This window comes from Haemaphysalis longicornis, unplaced genomic scaffold, assembly GCF_048455015.1.
Source record: "Haemaphysalis longicornis isolate Haplotype H1 unplaced genomic scaffold, Haemaphysalis longicornis Haplotype H1 scaffold_4, whole genome shotgun sequence".
NCBI lineage: Eukaryota > Metazoa > Arthropoda > Arachnida > Ixodida > Ixodidae > Haemaphysalis > Haemaphysalis longicornis.
The window spans coordinates 90657049-90682542 of NW_027526361.1; the positions used below are offsets into that span (position 1 = coordinate 90657049).

The window sequence follows — 25494 nt, forward strand, 5'->3', positions numbered from 1 at the left end:
GAGGTGGACGCTGAGAGTAAAGAGTTATCTTGTACACAACCGCAGTGTGCCTCATTCCTTGGCATGCCGTAGAGAGAGGCCCACACGTTTTTCACACGATTTCTGCGTTGTAACCTGTTAAGCGCAGCGGCTGTGGACGACGCCCCACCTTGAAACCTTGAAGGGTGGTACTGTTCGGAGTTTTTTTTTGGTGCCTGGATGTTTTTCCCCATCTCCATCGCGTCGACGGGTAAACAGAAACGGTTGCCGTTCCTCTCTCGATCAAGGCTCGACCACCCCTGTCCGCGACGACTGAGGTAGGTTCGCATTCAACACTTACGCAATACCCAATCGTGTCATCTTACCGCTGTAAGATGACTTACCGTAACTTACCGTTTGGGCCAGGTAGGATCCGGCTATAACGCTGGCAGTTGTTTTCATTTCAATTTCATTATTTTGAATGGTGCGATTTTGTTAATGCTGTAATTCGTCGCGTTAATGCGGAGCCTTCATGCCGCCAAAACGCAGCAACATAAAGTTAAATCTCGGCATAACAAGCTGAAAAATACCACAGAAAATTGCGTATTAAAGACGATAGTTTTTCTTGAGCTATTTGAACGCGGAAATTTCGGTCTGCCTCTCTGTCCATGGATCCCGCCGCCCGGCCAAAGTTAAGGCATATGCTTCACAATAGGTTTATAAATCCAAAGCCAAATCTAAACGTCCAAATCCGGTGGCAATGCTCGTAATTCTCAGTATTGTTGATCCAAAACAAAATATAACGAATATCTGTGGCAAGACATCAATATACATATGTGATATTCGCAGTGTTCCTTTATTGAAAATACACAGATAGTTGATTTAATGAAAACTTCGTTAAGCAAAATACCAAAGTGGTCGTCCACTGTTTCCCTAGCGCAATTTTAAGAAATCAAACGGCAACAGTAACCTAAGGTTCCACTGGATAGTTTTCACGTTCTGTTTGGAACGCACGTGGAGGAAGGTGCTTCGATTCACGCGCATTTCCGCTGTACGGCAGCGCTGGCATCGAGGCACCCGTCGTGGAGAAGGGGAACGCGGCAAATGTAAATTGACTTGAGCAAACTTCTAGCGCGTTTATCTTCGAAGAAGCGAGACGGGAGAGGAAGGGCATGAGAGGTGGGCGGGAAAGAGGAGGGAGGCATTTACTCGCAGGGGCGTCACACAACTGTCGTCTTTCGTCTACACTTGCAACAAACTGAGCATACACGGGGCCAATTTTTCATTCTTAAAACTCGTCTCTATTTTTTTTTAAATCCAGGAGCACATGGCATAATTTTTGCAGTCACCGACATAGTGCTCATCCTATACAGAGTTCCACTTCATTTAATCCGTTTACGCACAAAGAAACGCACTCAGTTAAGCCACGTGCTCCGTTGGAAGCAGACTTGGAATTCCTACCATGGAGGGTGACGGAGAGAGAGAGAGAGAGAGTTAACGTTTATTGCGAGAGCATTAATGGTATTTCAAGAGTGCTCCATCTTCACGAGGATCCATGCGTTTCCTCAGCACTGGCTGCTTTCTCGGTGAGCAGGCGCTGGTCCGAGAGGCAGCGGCTGGACAGCAGTGTTTCCCACTGCTCTTGTGCGTTTGGGGTGCAGAGAAGGGGTGTTAGGGGCTTGTTTTTCCTACGCGTTAAGACAATATGTCTTAGTGTAGCTGGTTGTTGGCAGTATTTGCATTCTTCTGGATATTTGGGGGGGGGGGGGGGCGGATATCCGGCGTAGCCTAATTGGATGCGGGGTGTTTCTAGAAGTCCGACCGTTGTTTCTTGGGACTTCGTGAGGTTTCGGTGAGGTAGCGGGAAAGTCCGTCGATTACGCTTGTGTAATTTCTTTTGTCTGCGTGAAGTCCAGAGCCCCAGCTAGCTCCTCCGCTTTTTTGGTCGCTGCAGTTATTAGGGTGGCACTGACAAGGAGCTCTATCTTTTTGGTGACTACCACGGTCTTTGCTCTTCTACCACGTATTGCGGCTGCATCCGTCTAGACCGTTTTCGGGAGGGTGCCGTATGTCCTGTTTAAAGTGACCATGAAGAGAAAATACAAGTTTGTTTTATTCGAAAGATTTCGTGTTCTAAAGTGCCCCCAGCGCTTGCCCGGAAGCAAACGATGCTTCATTCACTGCGAAATTAATCAATTTAAGCTAAAATTTTGATTCTCTTGCCAAAACGTGTGTTTGAATGTCGTTTGCAATGACATAATAAAAACAGGTATTTCAGCTAAACTTCGTGTGGAGCGGATACATGCTTACTGTTAGTCAACTTACATGGCGCGACCACACCGCGGCAAGCCGTTTTCTGCCTTTGGTTTGTTTGTGACCGTATTTAAACCTGCTTGTTTTTGTTCATGGAGAAAATAGTTTCGTGAAACATGCTGCTGGCTCGACAAATATGGTCACGTAAGACACCATCGCTTGCGTCAATCGGCCACTGTCGTCTGAGACAACACCAAAGCCCCGCAGTGCTGTGCATCTAAACGAAGCATGGTGCGCGCAGTACCACCAGCAGTACGCATTGGTGCTTAAATGTTTGTGTGTGTTTTCGTAACTTCCACTGCTTGTCCCACCATTCTTACTGATATAAAAAGAATATTCCCTAAATTTAAGCTCAAATAGCTCGTTCGACAAGCTTATAAGTTCTGCCTAATTTGCGTTTGCTTTTTCCGGCCTCCGCCAATCGCAGAGCTGGCTGATATGATATCATAGGTTCTGCTGCGGGAAATGAACTAGAGGATCGCATGGCCATACCTTTTTTCCTAACTATATAGCTTATTTGAGCAAAGTTTATTTCAAAAGTGGTGTCAGTGTGATTCTAACGAGGCACTCTTTTGGATAAACCAAACTTGTGTTTTGTCTTCGTGGCCCCTTTAAGGCTTTGGCTCTAGCTTCTCGCCGAACGAAGTGGTGGACCGGGTGCATGTGCTTCGGCAATGGGTGGCATATGATATGGTGCCGCCACCACTCAGGAAGCCCCTTGGTAGGCTTAACGTCTGGGAAGCTCCTGTTGATTTGGTTCAAGCTTTTGATTGGTTTTTCTCATTGCAAGCCATTCTCTCTGACTGGAGAGGTTGCCCTCTATGCGCTCGTCCACCGTATTGTGCAGGCCTATGCGGAGGACCCTATCAATTGACGCCCTCATGGGGATCTTGAGGCTTCGTGGCTTTACGGATAAGGGTGTACAGTTTGTCCGTATCTGTCTCGGTTAGTATCAAGTAGGTCGCTGCGTCTGCCAGCCTCGAGAGAACAAAGGCCTAGATAAGACAAATGGTATCGTCTCTTTCCTGCCCCGGTGTTTATTTCTGACTCGGCAGAACCATACGAACAACGGGCTCGGTCGTTCTGGCGAGGCGCTGAAGCATTATGTCGCATTTTGCATCAGCTTGCACGAAAGGCCCAAGTACCCTGAGTGAGCTGCACGGCTTAATTGTGTGCCCCTCTAAATTCATTTCGATGCTGTCCTTGTCATTTTTAGTGTGACGACAGCAGACCACCAAGAGTTCTGACTTACGTGGTGAGCACTCCAGTCCGCTTTCCTTTGCGTATTGATTTGGAAAGCCTGCTGCTTGTTGCAGGCAGTCTTGAAGTCTCGTCAGGGCCAGTCCAAATTGTTATATCGTCCGCGTAGAGCGCATGGTTCAAATTTGGAATAACGCCGCCTTCACGGTAGACCCAGGAGTGCGATGTTCAATAGGAGCGGGGAGAGGACTGAGTCTTGTGGTGCACCTCCGCTTCCGAGAGTGATGGGATTTGAGGTGATATCCCCAATTTTGAGTGTGGCAGTGCGGTCTGAAAGAAAATCTACAATGCAGTTACATGTTCTCTCCCCACATCCTGCGTTCTTAAGGTTTCATATAAATACCTCGTGCGACGCGTTGTTAAAAGCCCCTTTGAGGTCCAGCGCTAGTATTGCTCGCGGGGAGTGTCGAGTGGCGGGGGAGAGGATTTCTTCTTTTAGCTGAATCAGCTTGTTCTGGGTGGCGAGATGCTTTCGAAATCGAAACATGGTGTCTGGCATTTGCTGGGTTTCATTCAGGTATTGCTGCATATGGTTGAGCACAACCCTTTCCATCACCTTTCCCACACACGGTGAGGGAAAGGTGATCGTCGAGGTGATTTGTCGAGCCCACACGCAAATTATCAATTTTCGGGTATTTTCTTGGCTTGGGAATAAATCTTATCACTGCTGTTTCCCACTGCTGGGGGATCTTGCTTTTAGTCCAAACGACGTTAAAAGACTCCAACAGGGTCTCGAAAGCCCCGTCGTAAAGGCTGGCTAATGGTTTGTAGGAGATGTGGTCGAGTCCTGAAGCGCTGTTTTTCTTGCTTTCGGCGATTACAGCACGGAATTCGTACACTGGGTACTGTTTGTCGAGGCCTTCATTCGGCTGCCCTGTGTAAGGTAGTGGGTGGTAGCTTTTTTAAGTGCGAATCACTTTATAAGCTACCCCAAACCATCCACCGCCGGCGGCGGCGGCGTCCGCAGTGCTCCTCTATATTTAAAACAGAAACAGCATCCGGCGCCAGGTTTCGATCCGAGGACTTTGCGGCCGCAGCGCGACGCGCTACCGACTAAGCCACGGACGCCACGCTGATATCAGTGTGAGTAACGCGCCTTGTATCTTTAACGCATTCAAACTACGTCGTCAGCGGCGTGCGTTGGCGACTCAGCGGCGTTATAGCGGCTTGATAACTGCGTGGTGTACACGTGATACTACAAACCCGATGGAAGAGATGGAAGAGAAGGCGGCGAGGCGGTGGGCTGCGGGGGCCGAGCGCAAGCGCCGCAAGCGGGCCGACAACCGTGCATTCGCACTTTCACATTCTCCCCCTCGGGGAAATGCGGGGGAATTTTTTCGGTTTGGAGGTACTTGGTTTTGAGGTCCTTAAAGGAGCCATGAAGAGAAAACACAAGTTTGGTTCATTCAAAAGATTGTCTCGTTAGAATCATACTGACACCACTTTTAACGTAAACTTCGCTCAAATAAGCTACATAATTAGGAAAAACGGGAATGGTCATGCGACCCACCAGCTCATTTCCCGCAACAGAACCTATGTCGTCACATGAGCTAAGCTCTGCGATTGGCGGAGGCTGGCAGAAGCAGACGCAAATTAGGTCGAACTTACAAACTAGACGAACGAGCGATTTGCGCTTAAATTTAGGGCACATTCTTTTCAAAGCAATAAGAATGATGGGACAAACAGTGGAAGTTACGAAAGCACATGCAAACATAGAAGTACTGATGCGTTCTGCTGTTCGTACTGCGCACAGCATGCTTGGTTTAGCTGCACAGCACTACGTGGCTTGGGATTGTCTCAGACGACACTGGCCGATTGACACAAGCAACGGTGTCTTACGTGACCCCATTTGTCGAGCGAGCATTGTTTCAGGGAACGAATATTTTCTCCCAGAACAAAAACAAGCCAGGTTTAAATGCGAACAAAAACAAACCAAACGCTTGCCACGGTATGGTGGCGCCATCTAGGTTACGGAACGTAAAGAAACGCGGGAACAAACCAACACCGCTATACAGGGTGGAGACAACCTTTGAATGGCCCCGTGCCACCGCAATTGGGCCAACGGGCTCAACGCATTATTCTTTTCGTTTCCCACGAGACCTAGCAACGCGAAACAGACAATATGATTCAAACTTCTTCAGTAAACCACGTTGCGGCGATAATTTTAGCGCGGTTTTGACACAATGACTTGCTTCGGCGGCGAGCGAGCAACCGAAAATGGCGGCGCCAGCGTATACGTGTCTCTACCCTGTACGGCGGATGCGTGAATGAAGGTACTCTAGGCTGCAGAGCGGTCGGTTCCAGTGATGTCACTTGGCACGAAAACGCACGATTGAGCGGGAAAATCAAAATTTTAACCTAAATTGTTTAATTTCTCAGTGAATAAAGCACCGTTTGTATCCGGACAAGCGCTGGGGGCACTATAAAACACGAAATATTTCGAATAAAACCAACTTGCATTTTCTCTTCATGGCTCCTTTAAGGAGTTGGTTCGAGTATTCTTGATATGAATTGATGGTGCGGATCATATTGCTACTGGTTTCCACCTTGCTGGTTGAGGGGGCGATCAGATGTCGGAGCAGAAGCCAAGTTTTTCTGTTGGATAAGGTTCCCTGCAGGCCGTCACAAAGTGGAAGCCAGTTTTCTTTGCATAAGGGGAAGGCGTATTCAGCCGCTTTTTTGTTTATTTGAGCGATCTTTTTGCGGAGTTTTTGTTGTGCCTTTGTCTTTTCCATCACCTTGCAAGGCTTCGTCTGGCCTCCCACAGGTGGAGGAGTCTCGTATCCATGTGGGGTGTTGAATACGTACTAGCAATCGTTTGGGTGTGGGTTTTGCTATCCTTCACAATTTTAGCGGCCCAACCATCGTAGGACGACCTCGCGGTCTTTTCTCTACTTGCTCGAGTCCTCCGGAACTTGTCCCAATTGGTAATTCCGGCGAAACATATGGGCTTTCTAGGTGACGTCTTTGATTTACGGTAAGTGTATTTATCTCGTGATCAGAACCGAGGCTGACTTGCCTGTTGGAGGCTTCCAGAAGCGACGGATGCGGGCAAGTATCGCCTGACTTCTAGTGCTAATACTGGTGGCCACGTGAGGCTCATTAAGCAAACTAAGTCGTCTCTGATCAATAACGTTAACTATTTCTTTTCCCATCTTGGAGTTGAATTTGTATCCCCACATCTGATGGCGAGCGTTTCAGTCTGCCATGCAGGATAAGAGCTGGGTGGCATTTATTTGGCTAGGCTGAGTGTCTTTTCAATCGTGTCCTGCATCCCGGGCTTCTTTCTAGACGGTCTGCAATACGTCTTGAGCACGAACAAGTTTCCTTTCTTTCTGATGGAGGAAGATGGAACTTCTATGAGTGTGTGTTCACATCCTTTCTGGCTTGTAAGGTCCTGCGTTGCCGCGACGTTCTTTCTGACTAATGTGGCTGTTGCCTTGCCTGTTGGATCGGTGTACGTAACATACACAGGCAAGCATGTCCTGCTGTTAATTTATTTGAGTGCTACAATATCTGTTTGGGGACCGAGTGTGGCGATAAATTGCTCTAGCTCTCCGACTTTTTCTTTGATTTCATGGCAGTTCCATTGGGTGATAGTCGCAGTGTTTTCCGATCTATTGCTTGAGGACATCCTGATTGTTAGTGGTGCTCTTGATATTTATGTGGGGTCTTGAGTATGGAGTTTAGTGCCTTATCGAGTGGTTAATTGCGCATTGGCCCATGTCGGCCTCGAGTATATCTAGCCTTGTAGCGTGGTTTTGTGTTTCTTGTTTGAGTACCTGCATGTCTTGCCTGAGTGTTTGCATGTCTTATTTAATTTCTCTGATTTCCTGAAGCACGACGTGCGACCCGTAAGAAATTTTAACATGTTTCGTATGGCTTCTTGAATCTCCTTGGCGAGATTAATGTGTTTAGGGCTAAGGGTAGGGCTGACGTCGGTGGTAGGTGGTTTTTGCATTGCTGCTGTCGCTTGCGGCGGTCGCGCCAGTTCAATGGCCTCCAAGCGGGCTTGCAGTGTCGCTATCAGTTTGGGCTGTTGTGCTAGTTGGGCCTTTAATTGACTGCCTCCTGTGCATGGTGTTTGCGTATCCTGCATTAGTGCGGGAAAGTGGTTTTGGCTTTCAAGAGCAGCGGGAAACATTTAGCGTGCCAACCTTACCTGTTTAACAATGGATTCGGGTGGTGTGGTCTGAGACGCAGACCTAGATTGGGAAGCTGATCTTGAGCTGGAACTGCAGCCCCTCCGAGACGGTGTTCAGGACCGGTTTAGTGACTGCCTCCGCTGCGGGCTAGAGGACCGGTCTCAAGATAGCCCACGCTGGGTGGTCTGATCCCATCGCAAGCACTGTTCCTCCGCCTGGCGTCTCTGGTGCTCCCTTTTTTGGAGAATGTAGGGTGTAATCAAGCATTTGGGGCAGTGCGTGGTTCCCGCGAGAAGGGGCCCTCGCAAAGTTTACACTTGGCAACGCAGGTATGGCCGGTCGAGGGGCTCTGAATGTCGCATTGGCGAAAAACGGGGATGTTTGGATGAGGGCACGCTTTTATTCGGTGTCTCACTACGTAGCAGCGACTGTACACGACCCGGAAAGTCTTCTCGTATAGTGAGCAGAGATATTCAGCTTCGTAGGCAATATTTGCTCCTGTGGATGTCAGGACAACGGTTGTGGACTCTTGTCGCAGTCGCTGGTAGGGGTAAACTTCAAATTGGGGTTGTTAAATGTTTTTGAGAATTTATTCTTTGGTGAGTCCTGTGGGGACTCCGCGAATAACACATTTCACTTCGTCGTCGTAAGCCAGCCCACATAACTGAACGGCGTGCCTGATGTTGCCGATATGTATTTGGGTCAGTCGGCCGAGGGCTTCAGCTATTTCTGTAAACGGTTTGCTAATGGTGTCTTCATTTTTCGCTGCGTCTAAGCGGCAGCAAGCTAACCTACGCCTTCCGGAGTGTACAGCACAAACGCTGCATAAAAAACTCTTCCATGAGTCCGCGGCCTGCCTTCTTGGCCGCCGGCCATTCTTCACGAGCGTGGCTCTGTTTAGTTCCGCGGCTTTTTTGCGCACTCAAACAAGTCTGCGCATTATGAACAGTAGTACCGCGTAAAAGGTGTTAACAAAACGACCACGGCAGGGTTCAAGCTTTATCCCCGAGGTCTCCATTGCACCGCACGGGAAAGGTGCGGGCAGTGAACACTACCATCTTCTAGGCGCCGTAACAAGAGCAAAATCAAGGCGGCCAATCAGTGCGCCGCTCCATTCGCCTGATAGGAGTCCTGGTGACAACTGCGCGACAGGAGACGGAAAACTAAGTAAAAGGGGGTGTCACAGACACGGCAGTGGCTCGTACATATTTTTTGCAAGAGGAAAATCCCTACGTATACTCGCATGTCACGGAAAACCTAGCACAGAAGCAAAAAAACAGAAAACGATATTACGGAGAACCCTACATAATACATGACTTGAATGCCTAGCGCGCAATCCCGATACTCGACCTCTCCCGGAGATAGCGCAAGAGAAGGAAAACTAACGCCCATGTCTTGTCGTTTGTTATTGGTATGAGCTGTCATTATCGCGCGTGATCTCGCAACGCCCTAAGCACTGACCACGGCAGTGAGTTCGGCCGTCTTCTCGTTAGACGTAATCAATAAGGCAGCCTGAAGAAAACATCGCACTCGGAATCTATTAGAAACCAACTGCCATAACGTGATATTTTTTTCAGAATGTATCTTTCAGAGCGATGTGAGATATTCCTGTTGTGTTGGCTGACCAAACTTTTCCTTGGTTGGAAATATTTTAGCCACTTTATGACGGCCCGCAGGATCTCATGGCCACCGCTTATTCAAGTACCCATTTCTACCAGTGGACCTTTCAACGCAGCCATTCAAGTGTCAGACTGCAGAAGCTTAATTAACATGTCTCTGTTTATATGGTCAGTGGGGCCGGGTTAGAAATCTTAATAAATCTCTTGTAGATAATTGAAAACAGATAGGTACCCTGTTGTTTAGTTATTAGAGAATATCAACGCCAATAACGATTCAGTTTCTTGCTTGATTCTCTGGAGCTTTCGTCGCTTAACACACTCAACACAAATCCCCTGAATACTTTTTAGCGTGAGCGTATATTTTCCACCTTGAAGATTCGCGTAGCGGGTGTATGTATGGGACGCTTGTTTCATGCCGCTGTTTCATCACTAGCACATTGTCACAGAGTACCACATACCCAGTGAGGTGTATTGAACAACGTCTTATGAAGCAGCTTCAGCCAGCCAGCAAGTTCACCCAATCAATCTCTCTAACCATTCTCAGTGCGCGTGTCATCAGAACATGCATATGCCGCTGTTTCAATTCATCCCCACGCTCCGGCGGCAACCACAAGGAAGCTTTCTTATGCAATGTAATTCTGTCGGAGTTTGAAACCTCAGAATCAAGGTCATAGAGAGAAGGAATGCGGCTCGAGTAAGAAAACACGTTATTAGGCGACGCCCAGGATAGTCGGTGCGTGGCGCTGCAGGCAGGACTGGTCGAAGCGCGTCGTCTGCTACCGTGCATAACCAGGCAGCGCTAGCCCGCTCCACTCGCAACTCTCATTACTAAAACGGCACTCATTACTAAAACGGCATAATTAAGCGTGAGCGTATATGCCCTAGCCTTGAACATTTACATCTTGGTTTATGAAGCTCAGCGATAAGTGTTCGCTCAGTGCCAAGAATGATATCAGAAGCGGAGACGCTGTCAAGAAGAAACAATGTATGCGTAATTGTGATGTCTCTACGGTTAAAAACACGAGAAAGGGCTCTCTTAATGGAACGAAAATATATATCTTTTTACTCCTGAGCCCCATTCTTTTCCTTCATCCGGCGCTTGTTTCCAACATAAATGGTTATATAAACAGCAACTGAATAAAGTACATATAAAAGGACATCATAAATGTCAAAAAGTACCTCAATGCGGAATACGGGCTCTCATGATGGAACGAATATATATTTCTTTTTACTCCCGAGCCCAATTGTTTCATTCATCCAGAGCTCGTTTCGCTAAAGCAATGGAGCTTATTAATAATCATCAGCTTTACCAACACCTGGACATTGTGGGGTAAAGAGGAATGCGGTGGCCGACGAAACAGCTTGCGCGGCTCACAACCAACCTAGCGTTACCATACCGATTCCTTACTCTCGACGTGATGCCGCGACGCTTGCGTACTCTGTGGCACGGCACTCACAATGCTCAATATGGAAGGGCGGATCACAAAATTGCCCCCCATTGTACAGAATGGATCCTGCCTGCATTTTCCGAATGCTGTGTGGCCTGGGAAAACGCGACGAAGCAGTTGTTCACTGCACTCGCCTCAGCGTCGCTTCTACCGGCCACTACCTGCACAAGCCTCCCCTGACTGTCACGCTTGTTGTGCTCGTGAGTACATAGAACATGTACTGTGTGTGCGTCCCCGCTATGACACCGGCAAACCTTGAAAAAACTTTGGTACTCCGTGCCGATGCACCACTGAACGTTTACAACGTCATCGGTTCATGCCACTCCACTGCCGGGGATACACAGAGTACAAGGGCCTTGGTGACATTTTTTCGCGACTCCGGCCGGAATGAAACTCTGTGAAAGTTTGCTTTAACTTTACTGCTATGCGTGTGCTGTGTGTGAGTGTTTCTGCGTTTGTCGGTTTCTGTGTGCCTGTGTGCGTTTTTTAGTGTTTGTGTGAGACTTTGTGTGTTCGTTTCATTCCCTCATTTTCACCCCTCTCATGTTCATGTGGAGTAGCAAGCCAAGCTTGCGGCCAGGCTGACTTCTCTCCATCATTAAAGGTATCCCTCCCGCCTCCTAGTCCTCACTGTCTGTCTACGTTCGGGAAACATGAATTATTAAGGATTTTCCAGGGACGAGTAAAGCAATTCTTGCGTCCGCTCGGAATCCTGACGCCTTAACAATACTCTGGGAGCTGAATCATTTCGTCATGCTTTTCTTTTTCAGACATCCGACAATGTGGACCACCTCAGCGTTCGTCATTGCTGCCACTTGTGTGGCTGCTAACAAGGCCGAGACCTCTGGGAAAGTCGTAACCACAGCAAGCGGAGCCATCCAAGGCATCGTTCGTGCCACGACAACGGGCTCCGTGAACGCCTTCTTGGGAGTGCCCTTCGCTGAGCCACCAATCGGCGATCTCCGTTTCAAGAAACCGATACCGAAAAATCGCTGGGAAGGAGTCCTAAACGCGACCGCGTTACCTCCCCTGTGCCCACAAACCCCGGCACAATTCAACTCATTTTTTAAAATAACCGCGTCCGATGCAGTGTCAGAAGACTGCCTGTTTCTTAACGTGTTCTCCCCAGCTCGCAGCGACCCGGACCTCAAGCCCGTTGTGGTGTACTTTCACGGAGGCGCTTTCACCTACGGTGGAATATCTATGAAGATCTTTGATCCCTCAGAGCTGGCGGTACGGGGTGACCTCGTTGTAGTGGTTGTTGCCTACCGTCTTGGCGCTTTGGGGTTCCTGCACATGGGCGTGGAAGAGGCACCGGGAAACGTGGGCCTCTACGACCAGCTGCTCGCCCTGCGCTGGGTCAGGGACAACGCCCGCGCTTTCGGCGGCGATGCGGACAAGGTAACAATCATGGGTGAGAGCGTAGGATCCATCTCTGTCGCCATTCACCTCGTTTGGCCAAAGAGTGAGGGTCTTTTTCGCCGGGCCTTTATGCAAAGCGGGAGCCCCCTTGGCACTCACTTTATCATGAACAAAACGCAGGCGACGCGCAAGGCGAACGCCATTGTGACGTACTTCAACTGCGACAAAAGCGAGGATGGTTCCCGGAGACTCGACACGGAAGATGTCGTGGCCTGCCTGCGCTCCAAGGACTTCCGGGACATTTTGAAGGCGACAGCGAGCTTTAACCCCACTGGCCTTGACGGTTTTTTGCCCCTGACTGGCGAGGAATTTCTGACAGGGGAACCGGGGGAAGCGCTTGCGGGAGTAACACTAAACGCTCGGGAAGTACTAGTGAGCGTGTGCGAAGCGGAGGGCGACTTCTTCGTTCATTACTTGCTTAGCCAAGCCCAAATCCTGAGCGAGCTAAGCCTCCTCACAAAGCAGCAGATGGAAATGTTGATGAAAGTCGTTGTGACTGCCGTGACGAGTGCCGACCTCAGTCGGATCGTCGAGCACTACTTTGACCGCGTGACATCCAATAACGGAAAGGAGGTGGCATACGCAGCATCCGACCTCATCGGTGACCTCCTGTTTGTGTGTCCCACATTGGAATTTGCGAAGGGGCTGACCTCTGGTCAGCGCGCGTCAGTGCACGCCTTCGTCTTCTCGCACAAACTTTCCTTCGCCGGGTGGCCAGAGTGGATGCGTCCTACGCACGCTGATGACATCGTCTTCACCCTCGGGTCTGCGCTAAGCGAGGACATCATTCCGACCGACGCTGACGTCGAGGCAATTGAGAAGTTCATAAACGTCATTTCGACGTTCAGCCGCACAGGGTAAGGGCAAAACACGTATAAGCGTTCGTTAATTCGCCATTAATGGGACCGCGAAAAATTGTCGAATCATCGAGTTGTCGAAATATCGAATGAACAACCGAAACGCGAAATTTTTCTTAGCATGACGTACAGTCATGAACAATTCTAATTCGAACCGCGGAGCGCACGGCCGAAGATACCGGTGCCGTCACCTGGCAGCGGCCGTGGAAAACGCACGGACATGCGCAGTTGAGATGAACGGAGCGAGGCTGCGTGTCCCACTGCTATGTGTTGCCCTCTCCTCGCTCGCATGCTTGCCTTGTCGCCATGCCGCAAGAGCGCTGCAAGCACTGCAAGTACTGTCGCCGCTGCAGCTGAGGGTGTTGGACGCGTTGAGAGCAATGCGGAGCGTCATTCCTTGCGGCTGCGGCCAGTGCTTGCGTGGGAAACGCGTGCACGCTCTCGCAAGGCATACTGTTGAGCTCATCATGCTTTCTTGAAGAAAACCAGCGCGCATAAATGGAGACAAAAATAAATGCATGCCGACTAACTTCTGATGGCACTGCATTTTTTTGCGTTCGTGGTGCAGTGGCTCGGGAATTGAACACTGAGCTGGCCGCCAACAAGAATGCGCCTTTGTGCGACGGAGTCATGGCTGAGTCACTTGGCAGATTCAGTGCTTGTAGCAAATAGATATACCACCAGAATTCGTCTCCAATCATATGCATTAACTGCAAGCATTGTGTGGGCTGGGAAAATCACTGGCAGAATTCTAATATTCACAAAAATTAAGAAGATATGCAGGTCCAACCATTCTATAGGCCAGTTGCCCTTGCACATCAATTTTGGCCGCCCGATTTTTTTCGTGTTTTCTTTTTTTTTTTTGGCAGGCACCTCACTGCTTGTAGAAATCTGCGGAGCGGCCATTACTGAGCATGGTGTGGGCGTTCCCCAGGTGTCCATCGTTATTTGATCAAGTTAATGCCGCCGGCACACACGGGGAGCAGGCGCTCGTGTGAGCCGAGCACACAGTCGCCGCAGGTACTATCTCGCGCCGCATCGCTAACAATTGTTTTCAGCGCTCTGGCGGCATGGCGACAAGGCAAGCATGCGAGCGAGGAGAGGGCAACATATCGCAGTGGGACACGCAGCCTCGCTCCCGTCATCTCAACTGCGCATGTCCGTGCGTTTTCCACGGCGGCAGCCAGGTGACGGCACCGGTATCTTCGGCCATGCGCTCCGCGGTTCGCATTTGAATTGTCCATGACTGTACCTTTATTTGCCGAAAGAGTTTGTAATCTCTGTCTGTTTTTTCGGGTGAATTTGAGCGGCGGCGATAGCTCAAATACCTGCCAGATGCTCCGTGGCACACGCACCATGCGGAATTTGCTCACGAAAGTCCTCCAGCACGGACAAGGCTTTTGCGGCTTTTTTTACCGTGCGTTTCTGTGGTTGGAACATCTTCCGACGAGAGAGAGAGAGACAAACATTTATTTTAGTAATGAGCAGGAGGATGTTCTTAGGGCCTCCACCCAGTGAGAGGCATCCTTATTCCAAGATGCCTTGGAGCTGGGTGGCCGTCCGGGCCCGTTCCACCAGTCGGCGCTGGTCCGAGAGCTCGGAGCTGGTCAGCTGCTCCACCCACTGCTCGTAGTTGTCGGTGCCTATTACGTCCTCAATTATTTCTTTCTCGCAAAACGACGATACACGCCAAAACGAGACTTGCTGGAGATAGGGATATCTGCGACAAGCCTGCACAAAGGCGACAAAGGCAGCAAAGCACGCAGGCTTAGACTGCTGCAGCCGCCACCAACCTCGCTTTCCTCGTAGATGGATGGATGGGTGGATGGATGGCAGTACCTGAACCCTTCGTATCGGGCGGCAGCTTGCGCCACCTAGCCTATGCATCTACCCGTTTCGGATGATGCCGATGACCATGCGGTTGGCCTGTGCGGCATTTTTTTTTCAGCAGTACTGTAGCGTTGCTTTTGGCACTGCTCTCTTTTTTTTAAACACGATAGTCTTTCTTGGGCTACTTAAACCCAGAAATTTTGGTCTGTCTGTATGTCTGTCTGTCTGTCCGTCTGTCTGTCTGTGACTCGAATCAGCCACCCGGCCAAAGCAAAGCAATGCCTGCGCAATAGTCTTATATAGTCACAGCTAAATCTACCCGTCTATGTCCGGTGTAATGTTCATACTCGTCAACATTGTTGAAGAAGAACAAGACATTACGCAAATATGAGACAACAAATCAATGCAGAAGTGATATTTGCAATGTTCCTTTATAAAAAATCAAACATGCTTGACTTTTGCGCAATTAAATACTTCATCAACTGCAGAAAAAGAATTCACTCCGCCGTCGCCTGCTGTCGCCCGCGCCACTATAGCTTCTAGCGCCATTTTAAGAAAGCAATCGGCAACAGTTACGCAAGGTTCCACTAGATACGTTCCATGTTCTGCTTGCAACGCACGTGGAGTAGGGAAACGCGGTTCTATAAACGTTGAAGTAGGGCGCCTCGATTAACGCGCGTCTTCGCCGTACGGCAGCGTTCGCATCGAGACACCCGGTTTGGAGCAGTGGAACGCGGGAAATTTAAAATGATTTAAGCAGACCTTTGGCGTCTTTACCTTGGGAGGAGCGCGACGCAAGAGGAACAACATGAGAGGTGAGCGGGAAAGCGAAGGGAGGCATTTACTTCGCAAAAGCCGATAAAGATTATCGTCTTTTGACGGCATTTGCAACGAAAGGAGCAGATACGCGGCCATTTTTTCTTTGGCCCTCACCGCATCGGCTGGGCGAGCTGGTAGGCTGCGACGCTAGGTCGAAATACCGATGCGCCCTGAAATTTTGCCGAATTAACAAGAGTTGCGCTCCATAAACTTCCGTATATAATTGTATAGAATTGTATATATAATTCTGTATATAACTGTAGGGACTACGCGTTCAGGTCGAAATAAGCGATTTTCCGAATTAACGAGCTTTCACTGTATTCGAGTCCGTGTAAATCAAAGCAGGAAATGATTCTACAGAAACAAAAAAATGCTTTCCCTTTAACACCCTTCAAAGGCTCTCCAAATACTTATAGACCAACTTCATATCTAGACGTATAGAGCTGCGGTGGCGTTGCTGTCGACACCGACTAAAGTTAAAATGGTAGCACGCTCATTAAAACTGAGACGCAACTGCGCGATAACAAAAGTAGGACATGTAAAAAAAGATAGCAACATAGAAGACTACATGGTCCTCGCAAGAGCAGACGACGCGCTTCAATTAAGACGCCGCCACGATAGTTCGCATCAGGAAGCCAACACCTACATTTTGAGCCCTTCTAACAATCATAAAGTAGGTCTATATACAACGGCGCCGATGAGACAACAGCGGGGCGATCCGTCCTTGTCTTGGTTGTCTCCCATAAGTATAGAGTGATCGGCATGTGAAATCATGATGGACGGGGGGTGGTATATCTGCGCACATATTTGTTTGCTTATTTCAATACAAACTTAGGAAGTTCCTTGCCGCAGGGAGTAGGCCTGAAACAGGAAAGCTTTCCAGAACACTGCACAACGTGGAGTCCCGTGATCCCTTACTACACGTAACCGCTTGTAAGCTGCAATTCTTCAATTACCATCCATACGCAGTACGATGCACCGGCCTCCAGCCTGGTGACCACAGAGTAATGCCCATTAGTTGGCCACTAATTGGTGACCACCAGGGATAACCTACTGATGACGGAAGGGTATGTCCTCGAATGCGTGACCGGTGCGCCACTAGTAATTTGCGGGCCACAGTTCCCTAGGCTGTTACCGACCAGTGTCCTACTACTGAGTAACAAATGGGTCACTAGTGGGCAACCGGTGGGTCACGAGCAATTTGTAATACACAGGTTACGCGTGGGGATGAATGGGTCATTCACGCACGGGTGATCAGCGCGTCACTCACATGTGGTTCACCAGTAATTTGTTGGTGACAAGATACAGGTTGGTGACCCACCCGTAGCTGACCCCCATTCGTAGGTTACCCACCAATGTTATTTAGCCTGCCTTATATTTACACCTGCCTAATACTGCCCTGGAGGGAGAAGGCTGCTAAAATTGGAAATAGGATTCTCTCAAGCTTAGGCCGCTTAGCACCGAACTCCTTCTCTTCCTTCCCGCTATATCGTGTCATGCTATCGGGGACCAGAAGGCAACCCCTCTCTCTCTCTCTCTCTCTCTCTCTCTCTCTCTCTCTCTCTCTCTCTCTCTCTCTCTCTCTCTCTCTCTCTCTCTCTCTCTCTCTCTCTCTCTCTCTCTCTCTCTCTCTCTCTCTCTCTCTCTCTCTCTCTCTCCGTACATGCCCGTACATGCCCGTTCAAGTTGTTCTGCAGTGCGGTGAACTTACTGGCCTTTCTCAACCTTTCAGCGTTCCACAGGCCATCAACGGCACGAACTGGCCAAAGTTCAACGAAGACGAGCAATACCTGCGCATTGCGGACGGCCCTGCCGTTTTAGGAACTCATTTTCGGCAAGCTTCATGCGACTTTCTGAACAGAATCCTGCGTTATGAGAGAAAACATCGCGGCTTTTACTCTTCCGCTTCAGAAAAAAAATTTGAAGACGAATTATAATGACAACTGGGAAGCAAGCAAGGTTTTCAAAAATTGATTTGCGTGTGAAACGTGGCCTGAGTTACCTGCACTAAAATTAAGTTGTTGTGGCCATGACGTACCCATCTCATGGCCGCACTTTACCTAATCGGTATTCCTTAAGTGCAGACAATAAGAAAGTGCTTTCTTAACACAAATTTGTCGCCAATTAAGGTAAACAATGGACATTATTGAAGACATCACAAGAAAACGTCTGCAATTCGATAAGTCTCGAGTAAATTGGTCGCAATGTGGTTGGCATTGGGTTCTTCCTTTATAGCTTCGAACAGAAGCTTGCCAGTCTCTGCATAGTCTACACCTGTTTTTGTCCTAATACGATTCTCTGCGTAAGCCTCAAAATTGACAATAAACGTGTTATTTGTGGCACCTGCTTTACCGTGTTACTTTACGCTTGTTACGACTGTTGACCAATACCCGCAGTGGTTCACTGGCCAATGCTTTCTTTGTTTTTTCCTGGCATTAGGCTTAAGTTTATACTCGTGACTGGCGACGTTAACAGGCACCCGCAGATTGACATGCTTTAATCTCCTTGTTAACTAGAACTCAGATAACTCGAAATATCAGTTAAGTCTAAATCTTTTTTCGCCGTGAATGTACCTCCCATTAGCGCATGTGTTTTCATCTCGAAATGTTGAGAGATAGCACACAAGGCAAATTCCGCTACAAACACCTAAGGTCTTCGTTCTAACGATTAGCTCCTTCTACGCGCAGTACGCGACCGTGTACGGCAAATTTGCGTGGTACGAGGCTGATGTTCCCGTTACCAGAATGCTGTCCGACGCGTACATGGTTTAGAGAGCTGCGGATGATGCAACTGATCATGAGAACGAAGAGGAACGTTCAGAAGTGCCTAGAACGGCAGAAACGACAGAAATGCTGCGCCTGCTTCGGAACATGTTAGAATGTAGCAGCGGCGACCAACAAGTGAAGGGATGCATTGACCAGCTCGAGAACGCTTATCTGGGACAAGATGCGAACACGAAACAGGTGAGCATTACGCCGTTCCTTCTTCCGGAATAATGAAAATTCGTTTTTCGTGCGAAAGTTTTTTATTACGAAAGCTCCCCTGTGCGTTGGAGCTTTTTTAGGGGAGAAGCACCTTAAGACCTCGATTTGCCCGTGGCTTGTTCCTTGGCGTCCGTGTACACAATGTTGCGCATGCGCGAGGAGCATCTGATTAGATTGGATTGAATTGGATTTGGATTGATTGATTGATTGATTGATTGATTGATTGATTGATTGATTGATTGATTGATTGATTGATTGATTGATTGATTGATTGATTGATTGATTGATTGTAGGGTTTAACGCGCCGACGCAACGCAGGCGATGAGGCGCGCCGTAGTGGAGGGCTCCGGATTAATTTTGACCACCTGGGGATCTTTAACGTGCGCCGAAATCTCGTACACACGGGCGTTTTTGCTTTTCGCCTCCATCAGAAAAGCGGCCGCCGCGGCCGGGAATAGATTTGGATTGGATTGGATTGGATTTGAATTGTATATACTGTACACACGCGTTGTCACTCATTTACATGCGCGAGTGGGCAAAGCCACGGGTGATTTACGGTAAGAACGATCCCCAGTGCTTGACTCACTCGTCAGGATTCACTTCGTGGAGATGCGTGAGTTTTTTACCAGCACGAGCTCTTATTTCAGTGACCTGGCCCCAAATTTTTGACATTTCGCTTTAAAAATTTTCAGCGGATTTTACGAAGTTTGAGTTAACGAGGGATTACTACATAGGGAATGAGTTGGACGCCGCTTGGCCTGTCGTAAGGCTTAATGCTAGGACTACCTAATGGTAAGCCAAACAGAAACTAAGCACTTACGTAAACGCATTGGCCAGCGCTTTCCCGATATTGTTGGGGCGTTAGGCCTTTAGTTACGCTTTACTAAGCTAGCGTTACTACTTTATCGTTCCGTAATTCCGGGGTGCTTTCCCGATATGGTCGTTCTACAGCAGCGCCTGCCAGTCGGGACCAGAACTGACGCCGTCCCACCAGAGCCCCTCTTCCCCTAAAATTGCCGCTGGCCAATGCGTTACGTCATCTCACCAAAAAAACGGGGGTAGGTACGGGAGTAGAACACACGAACCCGTAGTGAAAGGCAAGCTAATTTATCGAGTGCTCTGCTGTGATACAAGGTTGAACACAACGGTAGTAGTAAATATGAACAGAACGGTATGGCTTAGTAGAGAAATGAAAAACGGGGAGTGCCGAAGGGTGCAGAACGAAGTATAGTAGAGCGAGGAAGCAAGTGGGGACACGTGACGTCAGCGCGCGTCGCGCCGGCGGAGTGGGGGAGCCCCTGCCGAGCTTCGAAAATGTGCGGCTGCTTTACTCAGGGGCGCAGGGCTCATTAGCGAGCAACGATGCTCGGAATGGCGCACCGCCATATGTGGAAACATTAGTCGAAAATATTTCACCATATGTCGACTAGCGCTGCAGGGAAGTACAAGCATTGATCAACCGTTTTCGCGCCCACGCTTAAATTAACACAAGGGTTGATGCCATCGGCAACTTTTTGTAATTATACTGCGACTGATAGTTATATGCGATACCTACAGTGATAAAACTTCGCCCGGTTATATGTATTACTTTAAACAGAACAACGTCATATTTTTTTTTTTTTTCCGGATAGTTCCGACAAAAAACAATCTACAGGCTGTAACCATATCTTCACCCGTAGCAGCTCCTGTATTTACAGCAGCAGGGGCATTCGAAATATTTACTTCGCTTTAAGATCACGTATTCCCAGTGACGTCGGAACTGTTTTTCCTATGGTAGCGAAAAATATGCTACCATAAAGATAATCATAATCACCAACCTTTATATTAATATTATGGTTATCTTTTATGCGTAGGGCTGATTCGGACAAACTTTTATTCTTTGTACTCTTATGAAAGCCTGTATAGCACTGCGAAAGAATGCCACATGGGGCCTTTCAGCAGGGAGGCTGAAGAAGAAGAACAAATCAATACACAAAGCAAATTTTATTATTTTGTAAAGTGGGGTTGCTGAGTAGCCCCTAAAACTGCGCACAAGAAATTGCAACAACTATGGAGACACGTCTCAAGGCGCTGAACATGACCTCAGAAGCAGCAGGTCATCAAGTGTTCTCGATGAACGGTGAGACCACTTATGGGATGAAATAAACTTCAGCGCTGAGAACGCGTGCTCCTCGCTGTCCTCTGTGGCTGGAACGGCGAGGGCTACTTCCGCTAAAGCGCACAGTTGTGGCTGGCATCGTTTACGGTCTTCCCAAAATTTCAGCACATTCGTGGTGTTTGAAACGCGTTTCATCTCACACTGCCTTTCTAGTAAGCGTTTAATACCCTCCCTATCCAGCTGATCTGAAAAACTATGCTGCTCACCCTTCGCAGCTTCTTCCGCGAGATATACTTCGAGAACATTGTCTGGTTCCTCTTGAGCTCCGGCCACTGCGCTCACTTCAATGCCGCTGCTATCCTGCTGGTTCTGCTCGAGGCCTGCAATTCGTTCCCACGTGTTTGTCAGGTGCGTGATTGCTCGGCGTTTATGCTCGTCGGAGAGCAGAAAGTGATAGCGAGGGTCCATATATAAAGCCGCGCAAAAAATATTCGTATCCCAGAGTTCTCGCTGCTTGTTTTCCATGGATTGAACTAGGGCCTTTGCCAGTGGCGATTCTATTTTCTTGGTCTTGATCAAACACGTCAACCATGCGCCGTAAAAGTCCCCAAGTGTCAGCTGTTCAGTTCGAAGCGTCTTCATGGCCTCTTGTACCGGCTGAAGGGTTTTCGCAAGCATTTCTACTTCTCCCCACATGCTGTCTGTCCAGCCAACGTGACCTTTCTTCGACAGAAAGTCCGCAGTGAAGTCCTTGAGCTTTATCAGCCCGGTCAGCATATCGAACGTCGATGTCCAGTTTGACGAGTAGTCACTGACAGGTATCTCTAGGCCCCGTTTCCTTATCTCTTCCATGGCCCCTCCCTTGCGGAGTACGTATACAAGTGCGTGGCACCTTCCGATGATGGGGCTTGAATCCGACTCTCTCACAGCATCACCTACGGCCAGTTGGAGCGTGTGAGCGGGACACCTGACAGCTAACAACGAATCATTGACCGCACCCGGCAGCTGAGCAACCTCCTGTTCCTCTAACACAGAGGGAGAGCCGTCAGCTTCAGAGGCAGGGTCGCCTCCTTCGGCATCTTCGACTGAACCGGAGGCTTGGTTTTCGTCTTCAGCGTCACTTCGAAGACAAAAGTCTCTAAGTATGTCAGCGTCGTCATTAGTTGTGACGCTATACACCTGGCTAACGCTGATGTCGTAACGAGACAGCGTTCTTCTCACTCGCGACGTCAGGTGTTCAGAAGTGTATGTTCTAGGCAGTTTCTTCATGGACAGTAGCTGGACAATTAGCCTTCCGTTTTCCACATACTGTACATTAATGCCAAGCAGCGCCCGGCGATCTCGCGACAAGAAGTCAATTTTTAGAGAAACCATCCGCTTGCACAGCAACCGAGATATTTCCTCTCGCTTGAGCTTGGCCTCTTCCTGAACCCTCTTCTTAACAGTCCCCGCTGTTATAGCGTCTGTGGCGCCAAGTGCTCGTAGCACCGGGTCAATAATCTCGCGGAATGCGGAGTCATCGAAGAGTTTGAACGGTAGTACGTTCTTCATGACGAGCTTGACGCAGCTTTTCATAATGCTTCCCGCAGTTAGTTCAAGCAAAACACGCTTAGACGACGTCGGCTGAGACCTGCTTGCTCTGTCCACTTGCCTGGTTTTCTTTTTAGGACAGTCTTCGTCACTGCCGGATGAAGCACGCTTTGTAGGCACGGCTTTCTTGGCAGGTAACCCGGCGTGTATCTCCGGATGGCGCTCCCGCAAATGACGCTCCAGGTTTCCACCATGGTCTCCGGAAACTACTTTTCCGCAGCCTAGAATCTTGCACGTAGACGTATTTAATACACTGTTGTAGCTGAAATGTATCCGAGCCGGATTTGTTCTTGGGCGTCCCGGCCCCATTGGGATGAGCTGGGTGCGAACACTCGAGTCCTCCGACAAACTCACGTACGCTCTGCGCGCCGCGTGGTCGCGCCGTATCGTAAGCAGTTATCTTCGCCGCTCGCGCTCCATGGAAACGAGCGGCCGTGTTTATCCGGCGTTGCCCTTCTGTCGCCACAGAAATTTTCTGCCCTCCGCTTTATCTGGTTAGAAACACGAGCGACGCCGACGCAAGGGCGGCACTTCGGAGGTTGCCCCTCTGGCATTGCATCACGCGGAGAGCTACGTGCATACGATCAAAGAGACGGAGAGAGTTGGAAACAGGCCTCAATCCTGCCAAAAGAGATAAGGGACCAGCGATACTACAGGCGAGTTCCAGGAACGCACATAGCGCCATGAAAATCCAGCTAGTTCCTCTTTCGGGCAGTCGACGACTGGTGGATTGAAACAAAGCCAGCCGTGACGCATTAACCCGGCGTTCATTCTGTTTTGGGCTGTTCTTATCAGCTTTTTTTTTCATCATGCACAATATGACTGTGGTCTTCCGACTTTCTTAACTTTCCACTCAAACCGAAAACCGAAACAATTTCTCATCGGCATAACTCCCGAACGAAATAATAACGTTCCATTTACGTTCTCGCTGCGGCCAAAAAAAAAATAGTTCTTTTTGGTTTTTCTGTTCTGGTTTTCATTTTATTCCGACACCCTGCTCTCCAGTTTGGTCGAAATTGCCAGACACTGACGTCAGCGATATCGTATCTACCGAGTTCCGCAATGATATAAAGACCGCTTAGATATGAAACAATGGAAACCGCCGAAACAATAGAAACGATGGGAACTCCCACAATGGGCTTGCTGCAAGGATGTGATTAGATATACTTCTTGAGAACTACATGATGTTACGTCCACGAGAAGAATTACATGCCTGCACCAGTATTCATTCTGTGTCATTCTTTGTTCTGCCGTGTCCGCGCGAAATTATTTGGGGGGAACCGAAAAGCATTAAATGCTAAGTTATTTTTTGAGTACTTCTGCAGGGTCTATACAGTGGCGCTACAATAACTAGTATAGATAGTATTCACTAAACAGTTTATCGATCAATTTCTTTGCTTGGAAACACTGAAAACGGCCTTGTCTATGCCGCTTCGGCACATACTTCGGGACAGACATCTCATGCGAAGGAAATAACTGTAGCAGATGCGTATCTGTCACGGCGAAACTGAAACCGAAACCAATTTAATAAGAATTAGTTTGATGCAGTAACACAGCGCAATTAACACCCTCCTCCCCCCATCATTCTCTCCATTGCCACAGAAAGTTGTCCATATTGTTTCCTTCCTCGGCCTATTTCGCGCATGTAGAAACAAACAATTGATGAGCTTGTTTTGCGAAGCCACCCATGCTTTCCCGCTTTGAAGCCGCTTGCGTTGTACGCTCAGCGTCACTGTTGCCTAACATTAAGGCTTAATGTAGCCCTAACAACATATCCACTCAGGAGGGTTGACCAGTGAGGACGACCTTTGCTGTCAGAAGCTCAAGGTCGGTTCACCCCATTCACATTTGGCTGGAACGCCGACATACTCACCCACAATTTTCCCATCCCACTCGGAGGGATATATTGGGCCCGGATGACCGGCCGTCAGGATTCACCCGGGCCCTCACTTCCCCCCAGGAGCGTACGGCCTCTCGATTTAATAACTCGCTCAAAAGCTGGCGAAGCGCCCTGAATTTTCCTTCACTGTAGATACGACCTAGCTGGTCCGGCTTTCTTATTTCAAATGAAAAAAAAAAATGCCACTGAACACAACCTGCGATATAACCGTAACTATATTGCATGACTATTTCATTGTCTCGCTTAGTTTAGCACTTTTTCAACAGCGCGCGCTTAGCAGCAGGATATGCACGTTTTAAAACTACTTGAAAGTACTTTCCCTCTTCCTTGGCTCTGATTTTGCCCCGTAAGCGACCGAGGCCAACCACCCCAACTAGCAACGTTGAACCACCCTTACTGAAACTCAAAACCGGAGTTCTCACTTTGCACGTGGCCAGTTGTACCAAAGCAAGAGGAATGTATACGGGCAGATCGATCTGGTTTGCACCCCTTCTTTCTCCTGTAAGGCACCCTGTTAAAAATAAACGGCCACAGCAAGCGCCATCCACGCACTCTGTATTGAACTCGCTCAAGTGGCTCAAGGCTGACTCTAGAAAACCTCACGAGAGCTTCACCGCTGCGACATTCACACGCTGCGACATTCACCGCTGGCGAACACAGACAAGCTCGCGCTCCCGGTGCCGAGTTTGCGCTGCCGGTTGCAGCCGGTTCTTGCGCGTGCAACGCGGCCCACTTTGCGACATCTCCGAAAGCATGCGGCGGTCACGTACCACGAGACACAAGGGATGGACAGACCCATGACTTAGGGAGCTTCGCCCCTAAAACATGCGACGTTTTTGGAATCCGGACTTATACAACGACGCGGCAAAGCCACCCACCGAGTGATCAGCACGTGGTCTGCTCCGGGAGCGACAAGAGCTTTTCCCGCAATGATTGATGCTTCTCCGCAATACACACGCTTTAAACCCTTCGGGAACCTTATGAAACCATTATACTGAAGCCATGTTTTATATTTTGGTAGTTTTCCCTCCCAAGATAACAAGATAAGAACAAGATCGCAGAATATTTCGAAAATTATGAGTAATCGGGCAGAAAAGATCGCCGCTCCATTCCTGATCGCCTGGCGGCCGATGGCTGAAGTAGGTGTGAGCGGAAAGGTGGGGATGATTCGTTTTTCGTGCGAAAGTTTTTGCTTTTATTACGTAAGCTCTTCTTGAACCGCGATGTTTTAAACAGGACAAGGGTCCTGTG

General features: G+C 48.8%; 1 protein-coding gene across 4 annotated transcripts; it reads left to right on the forward strand.

The window, feature by feature from the left end:
* Nucleotides 1–3312: 3312 nt before the first annotated feature.
* LOC144179051 (acetylcholinesterase-like) lies at nucleotides 3313–18005 on the forward strand. Of its 4 annotated transcripts, XM_077707232.1 has the most exons (5): nucleotides 3320–3421; nucleotides 3488–3526; nucleotides 10802–10943; nucleotides 11514–13022; nucleotides 17404–18005. In XM_077707232.1, the coding sequence occupies exons 4-5, from the start codon at nucleotides 11524–11526 to the stop codon at nucleotides 17606–17608; spliced, it is 1704 nt and encodes a 567-aa protein (XP_077563358.1). In that variant the 5' UTR covers nucleotides 3320–3421; nucleotides 3488–3526; nucleotides 10802–10943; nucleotides 11514–11523; the 3' UTR covers nucleotides 17609–18005. The 4 variants fall into 4 exon arrangements, with proteins under 4 accessions (XP_077563356.1, XP_077563357.1, XP_077563358.1 ...); XM_077707230.1 differs by having other exon boundaries at nucleotides 3313–3526; XM_077707233.1 differs by lacking the exon at nucleotides 10802–10943 and having other exon boundaries at nucleotides 3327–3421.
* The last annotated feature ends 7489 nt before the right edge of the window (nucleotides 18006–25494 follow it).